The sequence below is a fragment of the Sander lucioperca genome, chromosome 5, assembly GCF_008315115.2.
Source record: "Sander lucioperca isolate FBNREF2018 chromosome 5, SLUC_FBN_1.2, whole genome shotgun sequence".
Taxonomy (NCBI): Eukaryota; Metazoa; Chordata; class Actinopteri; order Perciformes; family Percidae; genus Sander; species Sander lucioperca.
This window is the reverse complement of record NC_050177.1, coordinates 16477666-16499246: the sequence shown is the minus strand read 5'-3', so window position 1 is coordinate 16499246 and position 21581 is coordinate 16477666. Positions and strand designations below refer to the sequence as shown.

The window sequence follows — 21581 nt, the reverse complement described above, 5'->3', positions numbered from 1 at the left end:
CCACACCTGTGAGGTGGATGATTATCTCGGCAAAGGAGAAGTGCTCACTAACACAGATTTGTGAACAATGAGAGAAATAAGCCTTTTGTGTACATCGAAAACCGTCTTAGATCTTTTGAGTTCAGCTCATGAAAAATGGGGGCAAAAGCAAGAGTTGCATTTATAGTTTTGTTTAGTATGTATATATATATATATATATATATATATATATATCTATATAATTTATATTAAGGCCTTTATGAAGTTCAGCAATATTTTTGAGCAGACAAAATAAATGCATACAGTGTACTTTTTCATATTTTATTTACTTTTACAACATTGTGGAGTCATTTAGGATGGTCTTTAATACAGGGTCATCAGATAAAAATGATTGTATGGCTAGTGAAAGCAAATAAAACTGTTAGAAATTAACTACAAATACAAAGCACAAACACTTTTGAAGACAGCTTGTTTTAGGCAGATTTGGAGGCAAGCCATTATCTTAAAATTGAGAAGTTTTGATAGTGAAGTATATTTTCTGGCCGTCTCTGTCAAATATAGTAATCACAATCCTCAGGGGGTTGGGATGGCTGACCAGCTGGTAATAGGTCTGCAGGGTGTAGGTGAAGGGAACCCACACCAGATCACCAAACGGCAACGTGAAACCAAAGCCATGGTGCATGAGGTCATGGTGGTCAGGATGGCCTCCTGAGGACACAGAGAGACACTCAGAACAACGCATTGCTTTAGTCAAAGTAAGGTGGCTTCACCTGATCACATCTCTATTCATGGACCAATGCAGGGACGTGCACACCTATGGGCTATTGTTGCCCTGAATGGAGGAAGAGCTAAAATAAACTTTTTTCTTTTTCTTTTTTTTCCTGTTGTGGCTGAATCAATATAATAAGCCCATCATAAGTAAAGTTAAATCAAATTAAATCGCCATATCATTCAATCTCGTGTTGATTTGTGTTGCCCTCAGCGATGCCCTCTGCCCCCAGTCACGTGACTTTGTTTCTATTCTCACCCACGGAGCAGTGCATGTGAAAGAGAGGGAAAGCCCTTCTGCCTTCACGAGTTATGATGACAGATGCCCTGTGGATAGTTATAATAATAATAATGTGCAGCTTCAGCTTGTAACGTTTGCATCATGTAGCGCAGCATTGCCTTATATTAACATATAGCTAATGCTATGTTAAGAGCTAAAGCTAACAGCAGCCCATGTAGCAGCAGCAGGCTAACGTAGCTACGTCCCGTCCGGTCCATTAGTGTGTCTCTGTAGAGAAGAGAGGCTCAGGGATGGGATGCTTGGGACTCTTAACTCGTGCTACATTACACATTTTTACAGTCAATATGTTAGAGCAACAATCAGATGGAACCTTACGTTAGTGAAAGCGGATAGAAATCACCTTAGCTTATTTTGTTATGAGATGATAAACGAATGTCCCAATTGGTTGATATAATAAACTTTTATATTTTTAAATAAATGTCTAGCCTTATGTTAGTTTCTGTGTGCCTTCACAACAAAGCTGAGAGAAGAAGAGAGAGAAGGAGCTTAAGGTAGCAGCTTTGCAGAGCTGGATTCAAACTGGCAGCGGAGGCATTTGATAATGTCAAGCAACCATCCTACATTATTCGTTTAATGTCAAGCAGGATTTAAGTTGGATTAAACTAATGACTTATTAAAAACAAATGTTTATATACATATATATAAAATAAGAATAAATGCACGGTATCATGTATCTGTGCTGTGAATAGCATTGTGAACCTCAGACGCTCCAGTTCACAGAGCATTTGAGACACTGGGATCAAGTAAAATACTTTCAATCAATCAATCAATCAATCAATCAATCAATGTATCAATCAATCTACATAAATATTATTTATGGTGCCAAATCATAATAGTTATCTGAACCAGAACCATTGAGTGCAGCCACAGTCTACGAAAAGTTAACTGGCAGCACTAGTGTTCAGTTGTTTTAGATACATTACAGCTATATCTTTCTACATGGTTTACTAAACCTCCCACTGTTCTCCAGTTATCATGTCTCTGTTTAACTACCTTTTTCTGACATCCATCTTTGCTGCAGCTGGGGATCGAACCGTGGACCTTCTCTGCTGTAACTAAGCTAACTCTGGACAACAGCGTCCTCATGTGGCCAGAGCACATGGAGAAGTGCACCAGTTCAATGACAACATCAGGGGTTTCTACTTTAGGAAGAAAGCTGCAAACATTCAACTCTTAGATTAATCTCAACTACTTGAACATCCATTAATCCGTTTGAATCAAAAACAGTGAAACTTGACTTGATGTCAGCTTGTTCTAGTTTCTTCTCTCCACTGGGACAGTAAACTGAATATCTTTGAGTTGTGACGAAAACAAGAAAACGAAGCAAGACATCTGAGGACGTCATCTTGGGCTTTGGGAAACTCTGATCCACATTTTTCACCAATTCAAAATAATTGTTAGTTGCAGCCCGAGTGACTTTCAGGAGCAAATGACAACAGTTTAAAGTAGCCAACAGATGAAGAGCTCTGTCCCAAACAATAGCCACACAAGCTGCCAGAAGTTCTTGATGTTATTGGATCAGTAAAACTGAAGGACTCGCTCTTTTTTTTTTTTTTTTTTTAAACCGGTGCAGGGTTTCCTCCACCTCTCATCTCTTTTCACTCCCACACAAGTCCACATGTTGGCATTTAGTAATTACATATTTACTTTAGGTGTTCATTCATATCACAGTGCCAACCTCCAATACTGCTTGGTGCAGACAAACTGCTGTAAAATATGCAGTATATACATTTGATCTGTATGTTTAGGAGGAAGAGGAAGACACAGCTCAACAGTTTCAAGCTAAACCAAATGTGAAAAGAAAATCAGGGATTTTTTTTAGGCCATATCGCCCAGCCCTACCTGAGTGTATTGATTCCAACAGTGAAACAGCTTGTAGCCATTATGTTGCCCATTGCTGGAATCAGCTTCTAAGACATGCACAAACTATAACTATTTTAAAACTAACATAAGGCTGTTCTCTTTTCCAGAGCTTTTAATTAGTCTTATTTACAGTCATTTTAATTATTTTAGGTTTCACACTTTGTTATAAAGTAACTTCATGAAATGTGTCTGTCCTTGCATTGTATTTTTTGCCTGTAAAGCACTTTGAATAACCCCTGTGTATGAGAAGGTGCTCTATAGAAATAAACTTGCCAACAGGAGAAGTGAATGAGAACACAGATTATGAGAGATTCTTTCACTCCATAGTCACCTAAATATTGGAGCCATTCTTTACAAGCCATATATCTCCAGAACATTCTGACACTAAAATGGCTTTTTTCAGACGGACACATCAGGAGAAAATGTACTTTTTTCATTGTGACAATGCTATAAAAAATATTTATTATAAATGTCTATTTTTTATTAATAAATAATTTAATTGTAATTCCTTGTGGTTGAGTTTGTTCTCTCTCTCTCTCTCTCTCTCTCTCTCTCTCTCTCTTCCACAGTAACTTGACATTACTGTGTTGTTATTCATTTGTTTCTGCAATGTCAGGTGACACTTAAATGCACTAAATGGGCAAGTTGCACTAAATGGGCTTAGTTTTGATAGCCAATAAAAGTGTTAATATCTGTATTTCCGTTATGCATTATTTGGTATTGTTTAATAACACAAAATAATTTTTTACTCAATCAATGAAATAATCACTAGAATATTAGAATCCAAAAATAATCGTTAGCTGCAGCCCTACTCTGTAGGTGCTCTGTTTGTTCCATGTCTTGTTGTGCTTTTCAATATTGTACAAAAACAAACAAAACAATAAATATAAGTTTAAAAAAATAAAATATGTATCATCTTTTTTTTCTTTTAGTAGACAAGCAGCGACAAAGATGTGAAGGAGGAAATAAAAAGAAATTAATATACTAAATACTTCAACTCCATAATAAAAATGCAGGCGAGGCACAGGAGGGAGATTCTGGAGGTCCTTAAGGTGCAGTTTTAAAACCTGCAGATTTTTTGAGCCATTTTCTCTTAAAGATACAGATTCCTTCATTAAATTCCTGTACTCGACTCCTCTGATGTAAATAACTATAGACCCGTCTCCCTTCTTCCATTTCTATCTAAAACTCTTGAGCGTGCCATTTATAATCAACTCTCTACCTATCTCCACCAGAACAACCTTCTTGATCCCCACCAGTCTGGCTTCAAGGCTGGCCACTCAACAGAAACTGCCCTCCTTGCTGTCACTGAGCAGCTTCACATCGCTAGAACAACCTCTCTCTCTTCCATCATCATCCTTCTGGATCTTTCTGCTGCCTTTAACACAGTGAACCACCAGATCCTCATTTCGACACTCCGAAATCTGGGTGTCTCAGGCTCTGCGCTCTCATTACTCACATCTTACCTGGCAGACCGAACCTACCGGGTAACCTGGAGAGGGTCTAGCTCAGAACCTTGCCCACTTAAAACTGGGGTTCCTCAAGGATCAGTCCTGGGTCCCCTCCTCTTCTCTCTGTACACCAACTCTCTCGGGTCTGTCATTCAGTCGCACGGCTTTTCTTATCACAGCTACGCAGATGACACCCAACTAATTCTCTCCTTTCCTGAGTCTGAAACTCAGGTAGCAGCACGTATCTCGGCCTGTCTGACTGACATCTCTTCTTGGATGTCCACACACCATCTGAAACTCAACCTCGACAAGACTGAGCTCCTTTTCCTTCCAGGGAAGGGCTCTCCTACCCAAGACCTGACTATAACAATTGACAACTCTATAGTAGTCCCCACCAAGACTGCTAGAAACCTGGGTGTAACACTTGACGACCAACTCTCCTTCACTGCTAACATTGCTGCAACCACCCGATCGTGTAGATACATGCTGCATAACATCAGAAGGATACGTCCCCTTCTAACGCAGAAGGCGTCTAGACTAGACTAGACTACTGCAACTCCCTCCTGATTGGCCTGCCTGCATGTGCCATCCAACCCCTGCAGCTCATTCAGAATGCAGCAGCTCGACTTGTCTTCAACCTCCCCAAGTTCTCTCACACTACACCTCTCCTCCGCTCTCTTCACTGGCTACCAATTGCAGCCCGCATCCGCTTCAAGACACTAGTACTTACGTACAGGGCCACGAACGGATCAGCACCCGCTTACATCCAGAACATGGTCAAACCATATACCCCAACCCGCCCACTTCGTTCTGCATCAGCCAAACTGCTGGCTGCTCCCTCACAGCGAGGGAGAACTAATCACTCAACGAAATCCCGACTGTTCACTGTCCTGGCTCCCAAATGGTGGAACGAGCTCCCCATCGATATCAGGATGGCCGAAAGCCTACACATCTTCCGCCAAAGGCTAAAAACGCATCTCTTCCGACTACACCTCGGATAAAAAATAATAAAAAAAAAAAAATCTTGAACTTGCACTTTCGAACCTGCACGTTCATATGTCTCTTTGTAGCTTTGCCTATTTAAAGCTACTGTATTTGCACTTACTACTTGTGGTCTGGAGTTTGAACCTTCACAGTTGAAAGCACTTAATTGTAAGTCGCTTTGGATAAAAGCGTCAGCTAAATGACATGTAATGTAATGTAATTTCACATCTTTAAGTGTTGACTTGTTATTTGTTTATGCAGCTCCTAGGACAGCGGTGGATTTAACACCCGTGACTGCACCTGTCAAAGGTGGCCATGACCCAGACCCCCTCCAGCGGGCAGACTGCTAGATCCCCTGCACAGGTAACACATTTTAAAGAGAGAATGAGAGAATGAGACAGACCAGAAGCAGCCGAAGGAGTAGTTCCTCGAGCAGCACTGTGAGCAGCAGCTCGCGGTCCAGCTCTCCCAGTCATCCGTCTCCCTGTAGGGCAGTGGAGGATAGTGCCTCCCGTAAACGGAGACGGCGGCTGAACGAGCAGGAGAAACTGTGATGATTCACAGAAACTTGATCTGACTAAGGGTGTTGTGCCGTAAATCCCCCTTCTTGTTTAGCAGTCTTTACAGTTAAAGTTTAAAGTAGGGCTGGGCGATATGACCTAAAAATAAAATCCCCGATTTTTTCCAAAAAAATCCGATTTAAGATTGAAATCGTTTTTCTTCTCCCCCTACTTAAAAACAATCTGCAGATGACAAAGAAATTGTTCAAAACAAGTTTTAACTTTATTTTGTTTTGACTCACACACACGCACACACATGGGGCATGTATACCATTATGATTATTCATGCCAATTTTGTGGAAATATAAATTGGTTTGAGTGTTTTCCCTTTTTTTGGATGGGGGGTGCTATATATTCAACAACAAACAAACGGATGCGTGAGATAAAGCTGTTTTCACACATACAGGTAATTCACTTCTCGTTCCTCGCTAAAAGTTCAAATCATTTTAACGTTATTGCGCAACATTGCCCCTATTTTCACCTGTTGCTGAGTAACGTACATTAACATCCCATGGTCTCTTGAATGTAGCATACCTGTAGCAAGCTCCTTCATAGTAACTAGCGGTAGAAACAAACGTCGAAGAGGAGCTCCGTGCTACAGAGCGGCGATTGCTAGTTGTTTAAGCCGCTACAGACCTCCATCACAGCTCGGTCGTATCAGCGGCATTTAGTAGATGTGTTGAGCCGCAAAAGAGTTCCTCAACACCGCCTCTGGTGCCCCGCATGGTGGTCCTTTAGGTCAGTGGTAGCTGGTGGTTCAGTTATCCGAGAATAGGTGACTCTCAGCCGGGGACAGAGCACCGCGAGCTGCCGGTCATTTCGGCGGAGATTACGGATAAGTAAGTAATGAAACTACTAGTTAAGAAAAGAATTAATGTTAGTCCCTGTCGCTGCCATGTTGTTTGTGTATCTCTATGGCAAACGCGCGGGGCGAGGGCTGAGCCCGTTCGGAGCTATAGGAGCCCAGAGGGGAGCGTCGGCGGATGTTAAGGAGAAAATCGATTTTCATTTAAACAAATCAACGTTAACTACACATTCGAGTTAATCGATAAAATCGATTTATCGCCCAGCCCTAGTTTAAAGTAGAAATATTCAAAAAGCTAGTGTACTTTTTCAACTCAAATGAAATCACATCATGCTTTTTTACCTTCTTTGAGGGCCCTGACACACCAACCTGATTATACAGTCTGGCGAGGCCAAGTTAGCTCAGTTGGTAGAGCAGGCGCGCATATATAGAGGTTTACTCCTCGACGCAGTGGCCGCAGGTTCGACTCCGAGCTGCGGCCCTTTGCTGCATGTCATTCCCCCTCTCTCTCCCCTTTCATATCTTCATCTGTCCTGTGGAAATAGAGGCCTAAAATGCCCAACAAATTATCTTTAAAAAAAAAAAACTACGGTGAACTATTTTAGTACAATATGAGATTGTATTCTGAACAAGTCGCCATGACAGTCATTTCCGAAGAAAAAAGACCCATGTGACGCGTTGTTGTTACCAGGCTGGAGGTTGGAAGGTAACTTTATTTCTATAGCACATTTATTTTGGTCTTGCCAATATACCAAGAAACTTTGGAGCAGATTGTCACATTTTATTGCTGTTCCTATTTACCCTCAATTCACTTTACTTTGGGAAAATGTATTGTTTGGATTCACTCAATATGATAGAAAGTTTTATTCAGAGTAGAGTATTATGTGATAAATTTAATAATTATTTTAACCAAATGTATTTACATCAAAGTTTTTGAAAAAGAAGCCAAGCTTTTTGGAGCTGCCTGCCAATATTAAACAATACATGTTTTCCATATCTAACTGTAAACAAAAAAGCTGTTCGATCATATGACCTCTGTAAGCTTTACAAAATATTTATATGAAGTTTTTGCTTGGTTTTGATTTTTTTCCTTTAGTAACCCCCTGGCTCATTTATGAACATAGGCTCTCAAGATGCACAGAAGATGTTTCCTGCTGTATATCCACATCTTTCAATAAAGCTTGAATAAAAAATAAAAAGCAGCCAAAGGAGCAGCCCCACCAGCAGCACTGTGAGCAGCTATTCCTCCAGCTCTCCAAGTAGTCCGTCTCCCTGTAGGGCAGGGGAGGACAGTCCCTCCCGTAAACGGAGACAGCGGCTGAAAAAGCAGGACCAATTAAAGGAGGAGAGAAAGTGGCAACTGGGGCTGCTAAAAAAAACAGTAGGTGCAGCTGAGGAAGAGCCCAAAATTGTGTCACCAGGAGCTGAGGGACGAGCAGCGGCAGAAAATTAAAGAGTTAAAGACCCAGCGACGTCACGAGAAACAGGGGCGACGATTGAAGAGGCATAAGCAAAGGCTAGAATTTCCATCACCGCCATCACCCAGATGTGCCAATCACTGGAACGAGACAAAAAACTGTCCAACTTCTCCTCCCTACAGTGCTTAACCAGCCTTTAGATACACATAGAAATAGGGCCAAAAAAAAAAAAAAAAAAAAAAAAAAAAAAATCACTGAAGCTATCGGAATTTACATGTCATCTTCAACGCGCCCGTATTCACTCGTAGAGGAACCTGGCTTCAAGTATTTGCTGCATGTACTTGAACCTCGTGCCACATGCCATCCCATCCACATATGAGGCAAACTGTAGTCCCTTCCATACACACCAAACACGGACGTTGATGGAGCACGAGTTGTAAGCTGCACCCTCCGTTTCACTAACGACTGATGGTTGGACTTTGCGTGCTACAGAAAGCTATCTCACGGTGACTGCTCATTTTATTGACTCTGAGTGGGAAATTAAAGCGTCAGTTCTACAGACGCGGCCCCTGTATGAGCAGCACACAAGCACTCACCTAGCTGAGAAGCTACAGGAGGTCGTGGCAGAGTGTAAACTAGAGAGTCCTGGAACAACTATTTCAGTGACCACAGACAATGCAAAAAATATTGTTAATGCCATCAGAGAAGCAGGGCTGGGTCCGCATGTAGCATGCTTTGCCCATACCCTAAATCTAGCCGCACAAAAAGCACTGGCAGTCAACCAGGTATCTCGATTATTAGGAAAAATCAGAAAGACTTTTTTCCATCGTAGCACGACGGCTGTGTATAGAGCAGGGGTGTCAAACTCATTTTAGCTCAGGGGCCACATGGAGGAAAATCTATTCCCAAGTGGGCCGGACCGGTAAAATCATGGTATATATAACTTAAAAACAACAACTTCAGATTGTTTTCTTTGCTTTAATACGATCAACATAAAACATAAAGCTGGAGCCTGAGGACAGTGTGTCCAAAATAGTACAAGCACAACATCACTATTAATCATAAAACACCTCAAGTTATTTGAAAATTCTGAGGACAAAGAACACACAAACACACAATGCCTCAGTGATTCACAGAAGTATATCACAGATCACAGAACTATATCAGGGTGTCTCATGCAACACTTTAAGTGGGGTTGCATAGTTTATTTGACTCCTGATACCTGGCATCTTTTAGCTTTCACCAGCGCATCAATATCAGGCATCACATCCTGAGTGGCAGCCAACTTCAGGATGTGATTCAAGTGCTTGTGCGTGAGCCTTGAGCGCAGCTTTGTTTTATTTATGCTCATTACAGAGAAAACTTGCTCACAAAGATATGTGGTTCCAAACATGCACAACAGTTTTGCGGCGAGGGCTGTCAAGTTGGGGTAACCTGGCAAGAGATTCTGATAAAATGTGTCCAAGCCAGCTGCGGCAAATTTGCCCTTCAAATCCGAGTCACACTGCAAGTCTATTATTTCAAGTTGGATGCTGACGGGCAGATCAGAGGGATTCACGGTGAATGGCGAGCAAAAAACTTTGAAGTCTTTCTCCAGTTCACCAAAAATCTGAAAGCGTTGCTTAAACTCCCGTAACAGTCCCGTTATTTTATCTTTGAACCGCTTCATGTCTGCCACATGTTGGGTCGCGCACACATTTTTCAGACAGGGAAAGTGAGCTGCATCACCACCGGCGAGTTGCGTCTCCCACAATGACAGCTTCAACTTGAAAGAACGTATGCTGTCATAATACTGCGTGACAACTTTGTTGTTTTCTTCCATGAACTGTTCAATTTCTTCTCGTAAATCAAAGAAATGCCTCAGCACAGCACCTCGGCTTAACCATCTTACCTCAGTGTGGTATGGCAGGCCATAGACGTGGTCTTTCTCTCTGAGAAGGCTGTCAAACTGACGTGATTCAGGCTTCTGGATCGGATGAAATTAACAGTTTGGATGACCACCTTCATGACGTTATCCATCTTTAATGACTTGCAACACAAAGCCTCCTGGTGCAAAATAGAGTGAAAAGTCCAAAAATCACGTCCTCCATTTGCAGATTGCACTTTCTCTCTGAACTTTGTCACAACTCCTGCTTTTTTCCCGATCATTGAGGGCGCACCATCTGTAGCCAGGCTGACAGCGCGGGACCAGTCCACTCCGACCCTGTCCAGCGCGCCGACGAGTGCGGTGAAAATATCAGCTGCTTTCGTTGTATTTGTCATCGGCACCAACTCCACGAACTCCTCGGTGACGGTCAATGTATCATCAACTCCGCGGATGAAAATGGCCAGTTGTGCAACATCTGTAATGTCCGTGCTTTCATCAATTGCAACTGAAAACGCAATAAATGACTTTACTTTTTGCTTCAACTGGCTGTCCAAATCCACTGAAAGATCGGAAATCCTGTCTGCAACTGTGTTTCTTGTCAGACTGATATTTGCAAAAGCCTGGCGCTTTTCAGGGCACACAATCTCCGCTGCCTTCATCATGCATGTTTTTACAAATTCACCCTCACTAAATGGTTTTGAAGCCACTGCGATTTCATTAGCAATGAGGTAGCTAGCTTTCACTGCAGCGTCACTGATGTCTCGGCTGTGAGTAAACACAGACTGCTGTTTCTTCAGACCCGCCAACAGTTCATTCACCTTCTCTCTTCTCCGCTGTCCTTGAAAGTTGTCATATTTGTCGGCATGAAGACTCACATAGTGGACGACGAAGGTTATATTCTTTCAGCACTGCAACATGCTGTGAACACACCAGACATACAGCTTTCCCATTCACTTCTGTGAATAAATAGGAGGATGACCATTTTTCTTGGAACACTCTGCACTCTGTGTCCACTTTTCTCTTTTTTGACAGACATATTGGGGCAATGAGGGTGCCAAAGCACATAATGTTAAAAGTAGAAGCCGTAATAAATATCGCGGGCTGGCTGCACTTGCTTGACCTACTTGCTCTGCCCCGGTATAAACAGTTTGCTTGCTTAACACAATTGCTATTGCGCCATCCAGTGGACGCAAATGGAACAGCAGTTTATTTTATTGAAAAATTGCAGCTCATTTTTATACTTTACAAAATCATCTCGCGGGCCGGATTAAACCCGTTTGCGGGCCGTACGTTTGACACCCCTGGTATAGAGTGTAAACAGGTGACCCTCTGCTTGCCAAAACACTGCCTCATACACGATGTGTCAACACGCTGGAACTGCAGCTATGAAATGGTAGAGCGCTATCTGGAACAGCAAGTTGCCATTTACTCTGCATTAACAGACAAGTCAGTAAAGAACAATGACGCCTCACATCTGTCAGATCAGGAGGTGAGCTTCGCAGAGAGTGTGGTTAAGATTATGAAACCTTTGAAGACCATCACTACAATGTTGAGCACTGAAACAACACCGTCTGTTTCAATGATCCTACCACTCAAAACAATGATAATGAAGTCTACGGAACGAAGTGACGACAATGCTCCCCTCGTCAGGGAAATGAAGCATGCCATCAGAGACAACATGCAAATCCGATACATTGACCCAGATCTCCAGATTTTCTTAAATAAATGCACTGCATTGGACCCCAGGTTCAAATTGCTCCCTCACTTGGATCCTACCTGTCACCAGAAAGTCTTTGAAGATTTCATCACAGAAGTTCTGAGCAGAACAGAGCAGGTATGTATTTAATGCTCAGGTTGTTTTTTGTTTGATTGATTTTTCCTCACTTCTGTCATGTCTTAACTGAACATATTGTTACAGGGTTCACTGATAAAACCCTATCATTTACTGCTGTCTTTGTTGTATAATACTGCAGACTGAGACCACAGAGACACCGCAGGACAGGCCATCAACTTCACAGGCTACTTCCTTAGCAGAGAATGCCAGAGTCTGAGACATCATCCTCCCCACCTCTTCCAAAGACGTCAGCCATGGCAGAAGTCAGAGGAGCCATTCTGATTTGAAGCAGAGGGTGAAGGAGGAGGTATATGCCTTCGTAGCCAAGGAAAGCACTTCCATGGAATCCGACCCACTTGGCTGGTGGAAGTCCAATGAAACAATATTTCCAAATCTAGCCAAGTTGGCCAAATGCTACCTGGCAGTACCTGCCACCTCCGTCCCAAGTGAGAGTTTTTTTCAACGGCAGGTGACATAGTCACTGCCACAAGGTATACCCTCACTAGTGAAAGTGTGGACAAACTTGTGTTTCTGAAAAAAAACTTAATTCAATGAAGCTACCTTTAAGGAGGTACATTGTGATACACCAGATACACTGCCTCTAAAGCACAGATTGTTATTTTCTTTTATATTTTATAGGAGATGATGTACCACATTTTTTTTCATTTAACTTCACCCATCAGAAATATGGACTATGGGACAGTTTATGTTTACCACAGCAAGCTGTGGTATAAATACATTTAACTGTAATGTGGTAATACAAAAAAAATTGACTGCTTAATCTTTATTCTGAAGTTACCAAATTTGCCAGTTGGCAAAGGTATGCCTGTTGCACTTAATAGCAAGAATATTTCCTTTTATCTTGTGGGGGAAGGTCTTGTCTAAGTAGAATATGTTATTATTATTATTATTATTATTAGTAATTTGCACTTTCATAAATAAGAGATGCTGTCTTTTCAGTTTTATAGCTGATTGTCTTATTTTGTTTACAAGTTCCAGATGGAGTCTGGAGATGATGTGGGGTAGCCTACTTATTGTTTACTGTTTACATCTTACTTTATACACTTCAGGCTGTTGCAGCTAGCTCAGGGGAGAGACTGTATGGCACTAGGTGATACAGCCTGCACAATTCACAATAAAAAGAAATTGCCTTCTGCATTTTTGTTTTGCCTTTCCCTCCATTGTACCGAACCGTGATGTCTGAACCGAGGTATGAACCGAACCGTGACTTCTGTGTACCGTTCCACCCCTAATAAAGAGCGGTTAGAAAAAGAGCCCAACTCCTCATCGCTGTTAGCCTTTAGACGCCAAAGCACAACAGGGTCAAACAATAAGTGAAGCAGTTTACTTCTGCCTGCGGTTTTTTTTCTTTCCTTCATCAGATTTGACCATTTTGAAACAACTTTTTAGCTTTCCTTTTGAACAGGAAACTACTGTAGCATGTACAGTTCAACAAGATGGAGCCCCCATACCAACAATCACATTCTGATGTGCAGTGACAAAGCTGTCAACGAGGCTGTATTACAGCTGAACAACAAAAGCATCGGTATCGGATGTTTTAGGCCAACATTGTACTTACTCTATTCATCTCCATGAATTGAAGTGAAATTTGTTTGCGGTGCAAAGGTTTGAAACCTGCAGATAATTTGAGCCGTTGTCTCTTAAAGATACAGATTTCATGTCTTGTGACGTGTTGAGTTCTTGCAGCTCAAGATGCTGTGACCCACAAGGCCATGGCTTGAGTGGACCTAATGATCCAGGGGAAGGCTGTTCCTCACAGGTAACACCATGTTTCTACTGCCGCTGTTCAGCGACGAAAAATTTAAATTTAATTTACAAAAATACAAAAAAAATAAATATCACCTGATAATCAGTCTCCCTCTAAACTGTGGCAACGATGCAGTAAAAATGTTGAAATGAAAAGAACATTGTTGTCTCACTTAGCATTATTTCTGACTTCCTGTCAGTTGTGACTCCATGGATAGATACCACTGAAGGAAATAAGTCATAATATACTGTATGTCGAAAACCTGACTTCCCTCTGAGCTTAATGGAAAGTCAGATCAGCGGACCTTTGAGTGATCCGTTTGAGAACTCGTGGCCTGAGGCGTTCCCGACGCGCTTGACACCAAACCATGTTGGACAAAGTGGCAGAGCTCAACAGTCCAGCACCCAGCAGAAGCATGACTGCAGCCCCGTCCCTCTAACTGCCTCAACACAAACTAGCTAAGCTCCCCATTAGTCTTCATGTGGCTTGCGGCGGGTATTTACGCACTGAAACCCAGCGGACTAGCAAAGCCGCCTGCACGCAGGCAACCCCACAAAAACCTGCTGATGTGCTCCCGAGACAGCTGCCCGGAAGCAACTGACACTAACCGTGTCGCCACAACACTACAACCCCTACTCTTCAGCCTGCAGGGACAGAGCAGCAGCCGCATTACCGAATTTGGGTGACGACCGAATTACATCGGTATACCGAGGACAGATTTACGTTAAATCAAACCGTCCCTAATTTCCGTACCTGAGAGCATATGGTTTCCAAATAATCGGATAAATGAGTTGCTGAACATGAAGCCATCTTTCAGTGGAAACCGCTATCAACCTGTTGTTTAGAAGCTCTGAGCAATAAGATATAACACTTCTTCTTTGTAGCGTCACGTTCTACATTACGACTTCGAGATCAACACAAAGTCCCAAGAAAACGGAAAGAGAGTTTTTCTCCATAAACTGCTCACGTGTTTAAGTTTAAGTTTATTTGATTAGGACAATGCACATTAATCAACATTTCTGTAAATGCGCCAGGCGCCAGTGCCCATTATGCTTATTGAATAATCCGGCTACGATATAAAGCTCACTTTGACCAATGAGCGAGCAGCTGTGTTGTATTTAAACCCATGTTTGGCCTCTTTTCTTCCAAAATGCCAGGAAATAAAGATGCAGAGAATGCTGAAGAAGCAGACAAAGAAGCAGCAGTTCAACTAGAGCTGGGCGATATGGAGAAATTCAAATATCCCGATATTTTTGACCACATACCTCGATATCGATATTGTGGCGATATTGTAGGGTTGACAATTGGTGCTTTCACAAAATATGCACATGAGATTTTTGATAAATAATCATCAGTTATGTTGATATAATAACTCTGTGGGTTAGGGTTAGTAATAGAACAGCTAGAACAGTCTGGTAAGTTCAGAAAAGTACATCACTCTACTGTAATGCAGCCTTTGAAACCAGGAAAAGACAACACTTGTGTCATATCAGGATATTACGATATCCAAAATTTAAGACGATATTTAGATATTGACAGCGAGAATGGACAGAATAAAGACAGAAAACACCCAAACGCCAGGTAACGCAGGTTGTTTTTTTTTCAGTGTCTGTGCTGCCATTAGATCAGATGGAAAGCACCATAATACAATGACTTAAAAAGAAAAAACAAGATGGCAACGCCATACTTGAGGCTTCAAAAAGGCAGTCTACAAACACCTTTTTTCAGTCTGTGGTCAGCAGTTTTTCAGATGAGGAGGAAATAATAAATAAATGTTTTCAGACTCACATGCTGAAGAGGATGTTGTGTTGAGGACAGACTCCCAGATCCTGTCTGATGGCGCTCAGGTGCTTCCAGATGTCTCTGCTCAGGATGTAGACGGTACCAGAGGTCGGAGGGAACAGACTGTCAGGATGGAGCTGCAGGGACCACATCATTTAGATCAGGGGGCAGCAAACTTTACTATCAAGTCATGCAAATGGGGAATCAGCCTGAAACCACAAATATTTGAGACTCATCAGTATATACACACACACAGACTCCTGCAGCGGCGAGGCAGAGGGGCCGTCACAGCAGCGGGGCTAACGTTAGCTTCTTGTCTCATCTGGGGTCTGATAAACAATGCTATTTTCCAATAAACTGTAGCTGTCATATTTCACGGGACCCGCGTGAGTGCGGATTTCATGTCGCGGCTTTCGTCGCCGTTTGTCACTTTGCCTAAGACTGAGTGACAAGTAGTACTCGCCCTGTTGTTTATTTGGTTGCCATGACTTCGTGAGTGATGACAACTGAAGGAGCGGAGGTGCGCGGTGTACGTAGCGGAAACCCTGTTGTGCATCTGCCCTATTTCTGATACCATGGCGGCAGAGGAAAACAAACAAGCATGCAAATGGAAATTATCTCGGCCATAAATATTATCAAGCTCATTTTTATTTATCATGTGATTAATTGACTTACTGACTATCGCGACAGGCCTACCCACACTGACCTGAGACACACAGCACAGAAACCTTGGGAAAACTCAGACTAATCACCATAATATCTTTGTTAGGGCTGGGTGATAAATCGATTAACTTGAATGTGTAGTTAACGTTGACTTGTATAAATGAAAATCGGTTTTCTTAAAGATCCGCTTCCCTCTGGGCACCTGTAGTTCTGAATGGGCTCAGCCCCCCCCCCCCGCACGTTTGCCAAAGAAATACACAAACAACATGGCAGCAACAGGGACTACAGTAGTTCCATAGAAATAGTATAATGACATTTTATTTCTATGGTTAGTTCTTTTCTTAACTATTCGTTCCGATTACTTAACCATAATGTTCACGAGACCATGGGATGTTAACGTACGTTACTCAGCAAAAGGTGAAAATAGGGGCAAGGTTGCGCGACTAAAGTTAAATGAATTAAACTTTTAGGCGAGGAACGAGAAGTGAATTACCTGTATGTAATAAAACAGCTTTATCTCACGCATCCGTTTTTTTGTTGTTGAATATTGCTATAACATAATTATACAATTTTGTCATTCTTTCAGGGGGCGGAGGGCCATCCCCCCCCAAACAATGGTAGGGGAAACACTCAAACCAAAATATATTTCCACAAAATAAACATTAATAATCATAATGGTATACATTTAAATCAGATTTCTTTTTTTTTGCTTTCCCTGCAAAATTACGTAAGTGGGCCCCAGGGGATGAGGGCCAAACATTACTGAGCCTTGGCACGAAAACTTTTGCAAAAGGCTGATAATACTGCCCTACAAAGGCAAAAGACCTTAACTCGCTAGAGTGTGAAACTGAGAAAAATGACTTTAAAGTTTCTGTTTTGTCCAGACAAAAGTATTATAGGTAGGACTCCCAAAATTTGACAACTAGTTGCTATAATGAAGAAATGTTTGTATGCAAAAAAATCTTGAGCTCAAAATTGACCTTTGACCCTTGTTTGGCAGTTACTGTACTCTGCCTTTGTATCATGGGCAAAAAACAAGGAGTCGTGCAAAGGCAAAAGACAGTAACTGACATATAATCAATATTTGCTTGCTGTTATCCATACTTACATCCATTATAAGAACACCTAACCAAGGTCTAGTCATCATGGTATTAGTTTTAAATGATATAGAAGACCTTTGGTTGTTCCTATTTAGTGCTATAAAGATCAGGATAGTGCGGCAACACTAACAGTTAAACAATATGACAGATAAGTTACTTTGCAGTACAGTATACCATATGAATAAATACAATAAATATTTTCTCAATAAAGATAATTTAATTATAATTGAATACAAAGGAATATTTATTGTTTAACGATAAATATATTATGTTTAACACTTTTGCAAGGCACTGTATCCGTGTCATATTCTCATTAGGGGCTGAGCCCCCCTAAAGGTCTGGTCCTAGAATCGCCCCTGGTTAAGGGTTAAGGGCCACCAAACTGCTCACGATGCGCAGTCAACAAACTCGACTTGGATTACTACTTTTTAATTCTGAGATAACATAGACAGAGTTGACCGACCATTTAGGTTAGCCTACTTTGTACGGACGTTAGTGATAACTAGCTGCTATTATGGATTTGTGTACGATCTGACATGAACACCTTCAAGAAGGAAATATGGTTCAAACACGTATGGATTGTTGTGGATACAGCAGATGACGTGCATTGCTATGGATTATATCTTCCATGGATTATATCGGATTGCATGGAAAGGTAGGATGCCTGTGTATTTAATAATTGGTTTACGGCGTCTGATGTGAGGCTCCGCCAAGTGAGGAGCTGTGTCAGCATCACCGTTAGCGCTACGTGACACAGATTAAATTTAGCTAGTTCCGGGCTGTCACTGACGTTGACAGATCTGAACCATCGCCACTTTATTTCAAAGATGTGTCATTTGTATGTTACGTGGTTTGGTGACAATTAAAAGCGGCAAACTTTGACAGTATGACAAAGCCAGAGTACAGTAACATCACGGCGGCACAGTAACATCTCTCTTGATGCCTGGCTAAACAAAGTCAGAACACCGTAACTCAACTTCAGCGTGCCGAAACAAAGGCAAAGAGCCGTAACGGCTGTTACGGCGTTCTGCTGTGATTTCTCGTATCGTTTTGGATGTTACGGTTGTCATAGCCCTTTATTTTCTCGTTAAAACAATCAAATTGACTCACGATATTTATTCACATGATAAGGAGGTCTCAAATAACCCAAAAATGACTAACTCATTTTTGACCAAACATGATGTTACGTCGTTTTGCCTTTGTAGGGCAGAATAGTAGTAGCATTTTGTATTCAATGTTAAATGAAAAAAAATCAAATACTGAGAAAAGTGCAGAGATGAGTGCACAGACAAGTTGTAAATGTCGTTTATCTTAAAACTGTCATTTCAATCAGACAGTTGTATAAATATGTAGAGGGATAATTAGATACCTTTTGTGTGATGTGATGCATTAGCCACTTGCAGTTTTCCATTGTTAACTCCAGCCTCAATGGAAAACAGAACTGCCCAACAGGAGAACAGGATTCTGCCTATGTGCGAAATTATAAAAAGTATCAGATGATTAGTGGTATCATTTTTCTAACCAGAAAAAAAATATATAAATTATTAAAGAAAAAAATTATATGTTACAGGTTATCTGTGACTGTGGGTATACATGGTGATTAAATTCAAACTCACAAATTCAAATTCACTCCCTAACCTGGACCCAGTGAGCAAAAAGTTGTCTAGAACAGGGGTTTTCAGACTTTTTGTGTGTGTGGACCACTATTTGTGATCAAGAATTTTCGCCGACCACCTCATAATACACATAATAAAATAAGTCTACACACAGTCCTACCTGAATTTATCTGCACCTCTTAATAGGCCTACTAGCACTAAAACTATAACCAGTCATCGCATCAGTACATCAGGCTCGTTAAAAGAAAGTTTACTGCACACCACGGCTGCCACATATTTTATTTATTTATTTATTTACTCAAGCATCCAAGGGCATAATCAGGTTCATTTGAACAGCAGGCTTTGATTATTCATCTTCAGAGTTTGGACTTGAACGTCACAGCTGAGCACCACTAGCCTATTTTAGTAATCACACAATAACTTGACAATTTAATTTAAATTTTATATCAATATACATCTTCTTGATTTTTATAGGAATTTCCTGGTAAAATGGTTAAAAAAACTCTTATTTTATTTTGCTTTTCCATTAGTGGTCCGCGGACCACAGTTTGGGAATGACTGGTCTAGAACACGTCTACATTTACACGGTTAAATCACATTTTTAGAAGCCATGACTAGAGAGACCATGAAAATGACACTGTACGTTAAGCTAGCGCACTAGCAACGATTAGCTTCATTAAATAATGCTCAGTCACCATTAGTTTGGCAGCCCGCAGTACAAAACTACTATATTGCTATAACAATGTGTTTCAGAATATTCACATTCTCATATCTTTGCCCTATGTTACTCTAAACATTTGTTTCACTTACACAGAAAGTTACTCTCGTTGTACCTTGCTAGCTAACTTTACCGACGTTAATTTTATCTGCTCCCGCCATTTTGTTCAGGATTAGCGAGAAACACTTTTCCACCACGTTCAAATTCAATGTCACAGTCACACACTGAGTCTTTACTTACACATATTACTGTCATATTTCGCCAGGGTTTTGTTTGTAGTCAGCTTAGCAGTAAAAAAAAGCTGATAAAATAGTTAAGGTGAGGATCGCTGTAGCGTAACGTACACACCTGAACGCATGCCTTATTTGCATGAACTCCCTCATCACTGCGACGCCTAGCGACTTCTTTTTCTTCCTCTTCTTTAGTTTATTGGCGGGCTACAAACCAACGTTTAAAGGTGTATGCCGCCACCTACTGTACCGGAGTGTGTAATATCAGGACTTAAATAACCACCAATAATAAAAAAAAATAAATTAAAAAAAAATAGAATTAGTGGCATTTTTATATCTAAAAAAATTGGTGGGGCACAATTTCAAAAGATGGGCTACATACCAGTAAAACTAGAATACTTTGTATCTCACTCTGTTAACATGTCAACAAAACGCATGGCTCCACAAAACAGACTGTTGTAACGTGAACACATAGTGCACGTGGCTACCAGCAGCAGATGTTTAGCTGTGCCAGATCACGGTGCTTTTAGGGGCCGTGGTCAGTGGCGGATCTAGAAAATTTGACATAGGGTGGCGAAAGGTCTTGGCAGGGTGGCATTGGAAGACGGTACACGGAAACCCCCATATGTAAATGGCTTGTGTGGCAAATAGAAGAAAAACTGTGAAACTGCATAACATAATTCTATCATTTGTTTGACTTTTTGGTTGATCATAATTGGTTAAACCCACAATAAATAGCTTCATATTTCGCTTCCTTTACGACAACTTTTAACGTGCAAAATAAACATGAGCAGGGTCTAAATGGCTTTTCAAATTCAACATAAAAAGTATTGGACAGTTTGAATAAAAGAAAAAAAAAAAAGAAAAAGTTTTATATTGGTAAATGCACATCTTAAATAATAGGTAGTTGCTGAGCGCACATGGTTATTGGAGTTAGAGAAAATGGCGTCCCAACTGGCGCATACTTGTGTGTACTGCTCTTGTGCAAAGACATCCATCTTTTTCCTTTCCATATTTCGTAGAGTGTTCTTTCTTTGCCATATTTTAGGAATCATCAGAAATCATTACATTCATACTGTATATTCAAACATAAACAAACTGGTATACGATAGCAACAATAGAATCAAAGATTGAATGGAATAGAATCAATAACCATTTGGATTGAAAACATAAGAATACATGTTGTTGTTGTCGTCATAACGACACACTATGAATACTGGGACCCAACTTTAGTTCTGACACAAATTCACTCAGACAGCAGTTTGTATCAGAGAGTCATTTGACTGTGACAATCCAAAGGTGCAGATTGCAACGAGAGAAAAGACACTGGTCAGCAGAATACAAAGATGGAAAACATGGAATTCCACTCCAGAGAGATTGAACCGCAAATTAATTTCTATCTCAGTTCACTTGAAGAACAGGTACGGCGTGAACTGAAGGACAGCGAGGCAAGGCTCACCCAATGTGAATCTGAGGGAAGAGTTCACCTGATCATCCGAGAGGACTTGCTGGCCAATGTCCTCGATCAGCTCCAACAACAGAGAGAGGGCAGCACTTTGAGCCATGACAAAAAGCTGATGCAGAGGGAGATGTGTGACTTGCAAGTTCAGCTTGCTGAACGTGTCCACTCCCCACCCAGGGAAACAGAGTACCTGAAATCCCAGCTGGGAAAAATCAGCAACAGGCTGCGAAAAGCCCAAAACGATCTCGACCTGCAGTACTTCATTACTGAAGACCTGAAGGTTGAATTGGAGCAGATGAAGAGAGAGAAGGAGGCCCTTAAAAACGATGTGGAGACTCAGAAGATCGAGCTTCGTAAAGAGAGACAGATGCTCGCGGTAGGTAAGACCACCAACGTGACGTTGGAGAGCTAT

General features: G+C 41.3%; 1 protein-coding gene across 3 annotated transcripts; it reads right to left on the bottom strand.

The window, feature by feature from the left end:
• Positions 1 to 288: 288 nt before the first annotated feature.
• On the bottom strand, positions 289 to 19931 carry LOC116067466 (ATP-binding cassette sub-family A member 12-like). Of its 3 annotated transcripts, XM_031323914.2 has the most exons (4): positions 19718 to 19817; positions 18513 to 18611; positions 15387 to 15517; positions 289 to 687 (listed from the first exon to the last, which is right to left on the bottom strand). In XM_031323914.2, exons 1-4 carry the CDS (start codon positions 19730 to 19732, stop codon positions 675 to 677), a joined length of 258 nt encoding a protein of 85 aa, XP_031179774.1. In that variant the 5' UTR covers positions 19733 to 19817; the 3' UTR covers positions 289 to 674. The 3 variants fall into 3 exon arrangements, 1 of the variants encoding a protein (XP_031179774.1); XR_004109216.2 differs by lacking the exons at positions 289 to 687; positions 19718 to 19817 and adding an exon at positions 19826 to 19931 and having other exon boundaries at positions 15297 to 15517; XR_004897495.1 differs by lacking the exons at positions 289 to 687; positions 19718 to 19817 and adding an exon at positions 19302 to 19311 and having other exon boundaries at positions 15297 to 15517.
• Positions 19932 to 21581: the final 1650 nt, after the last annotated feature.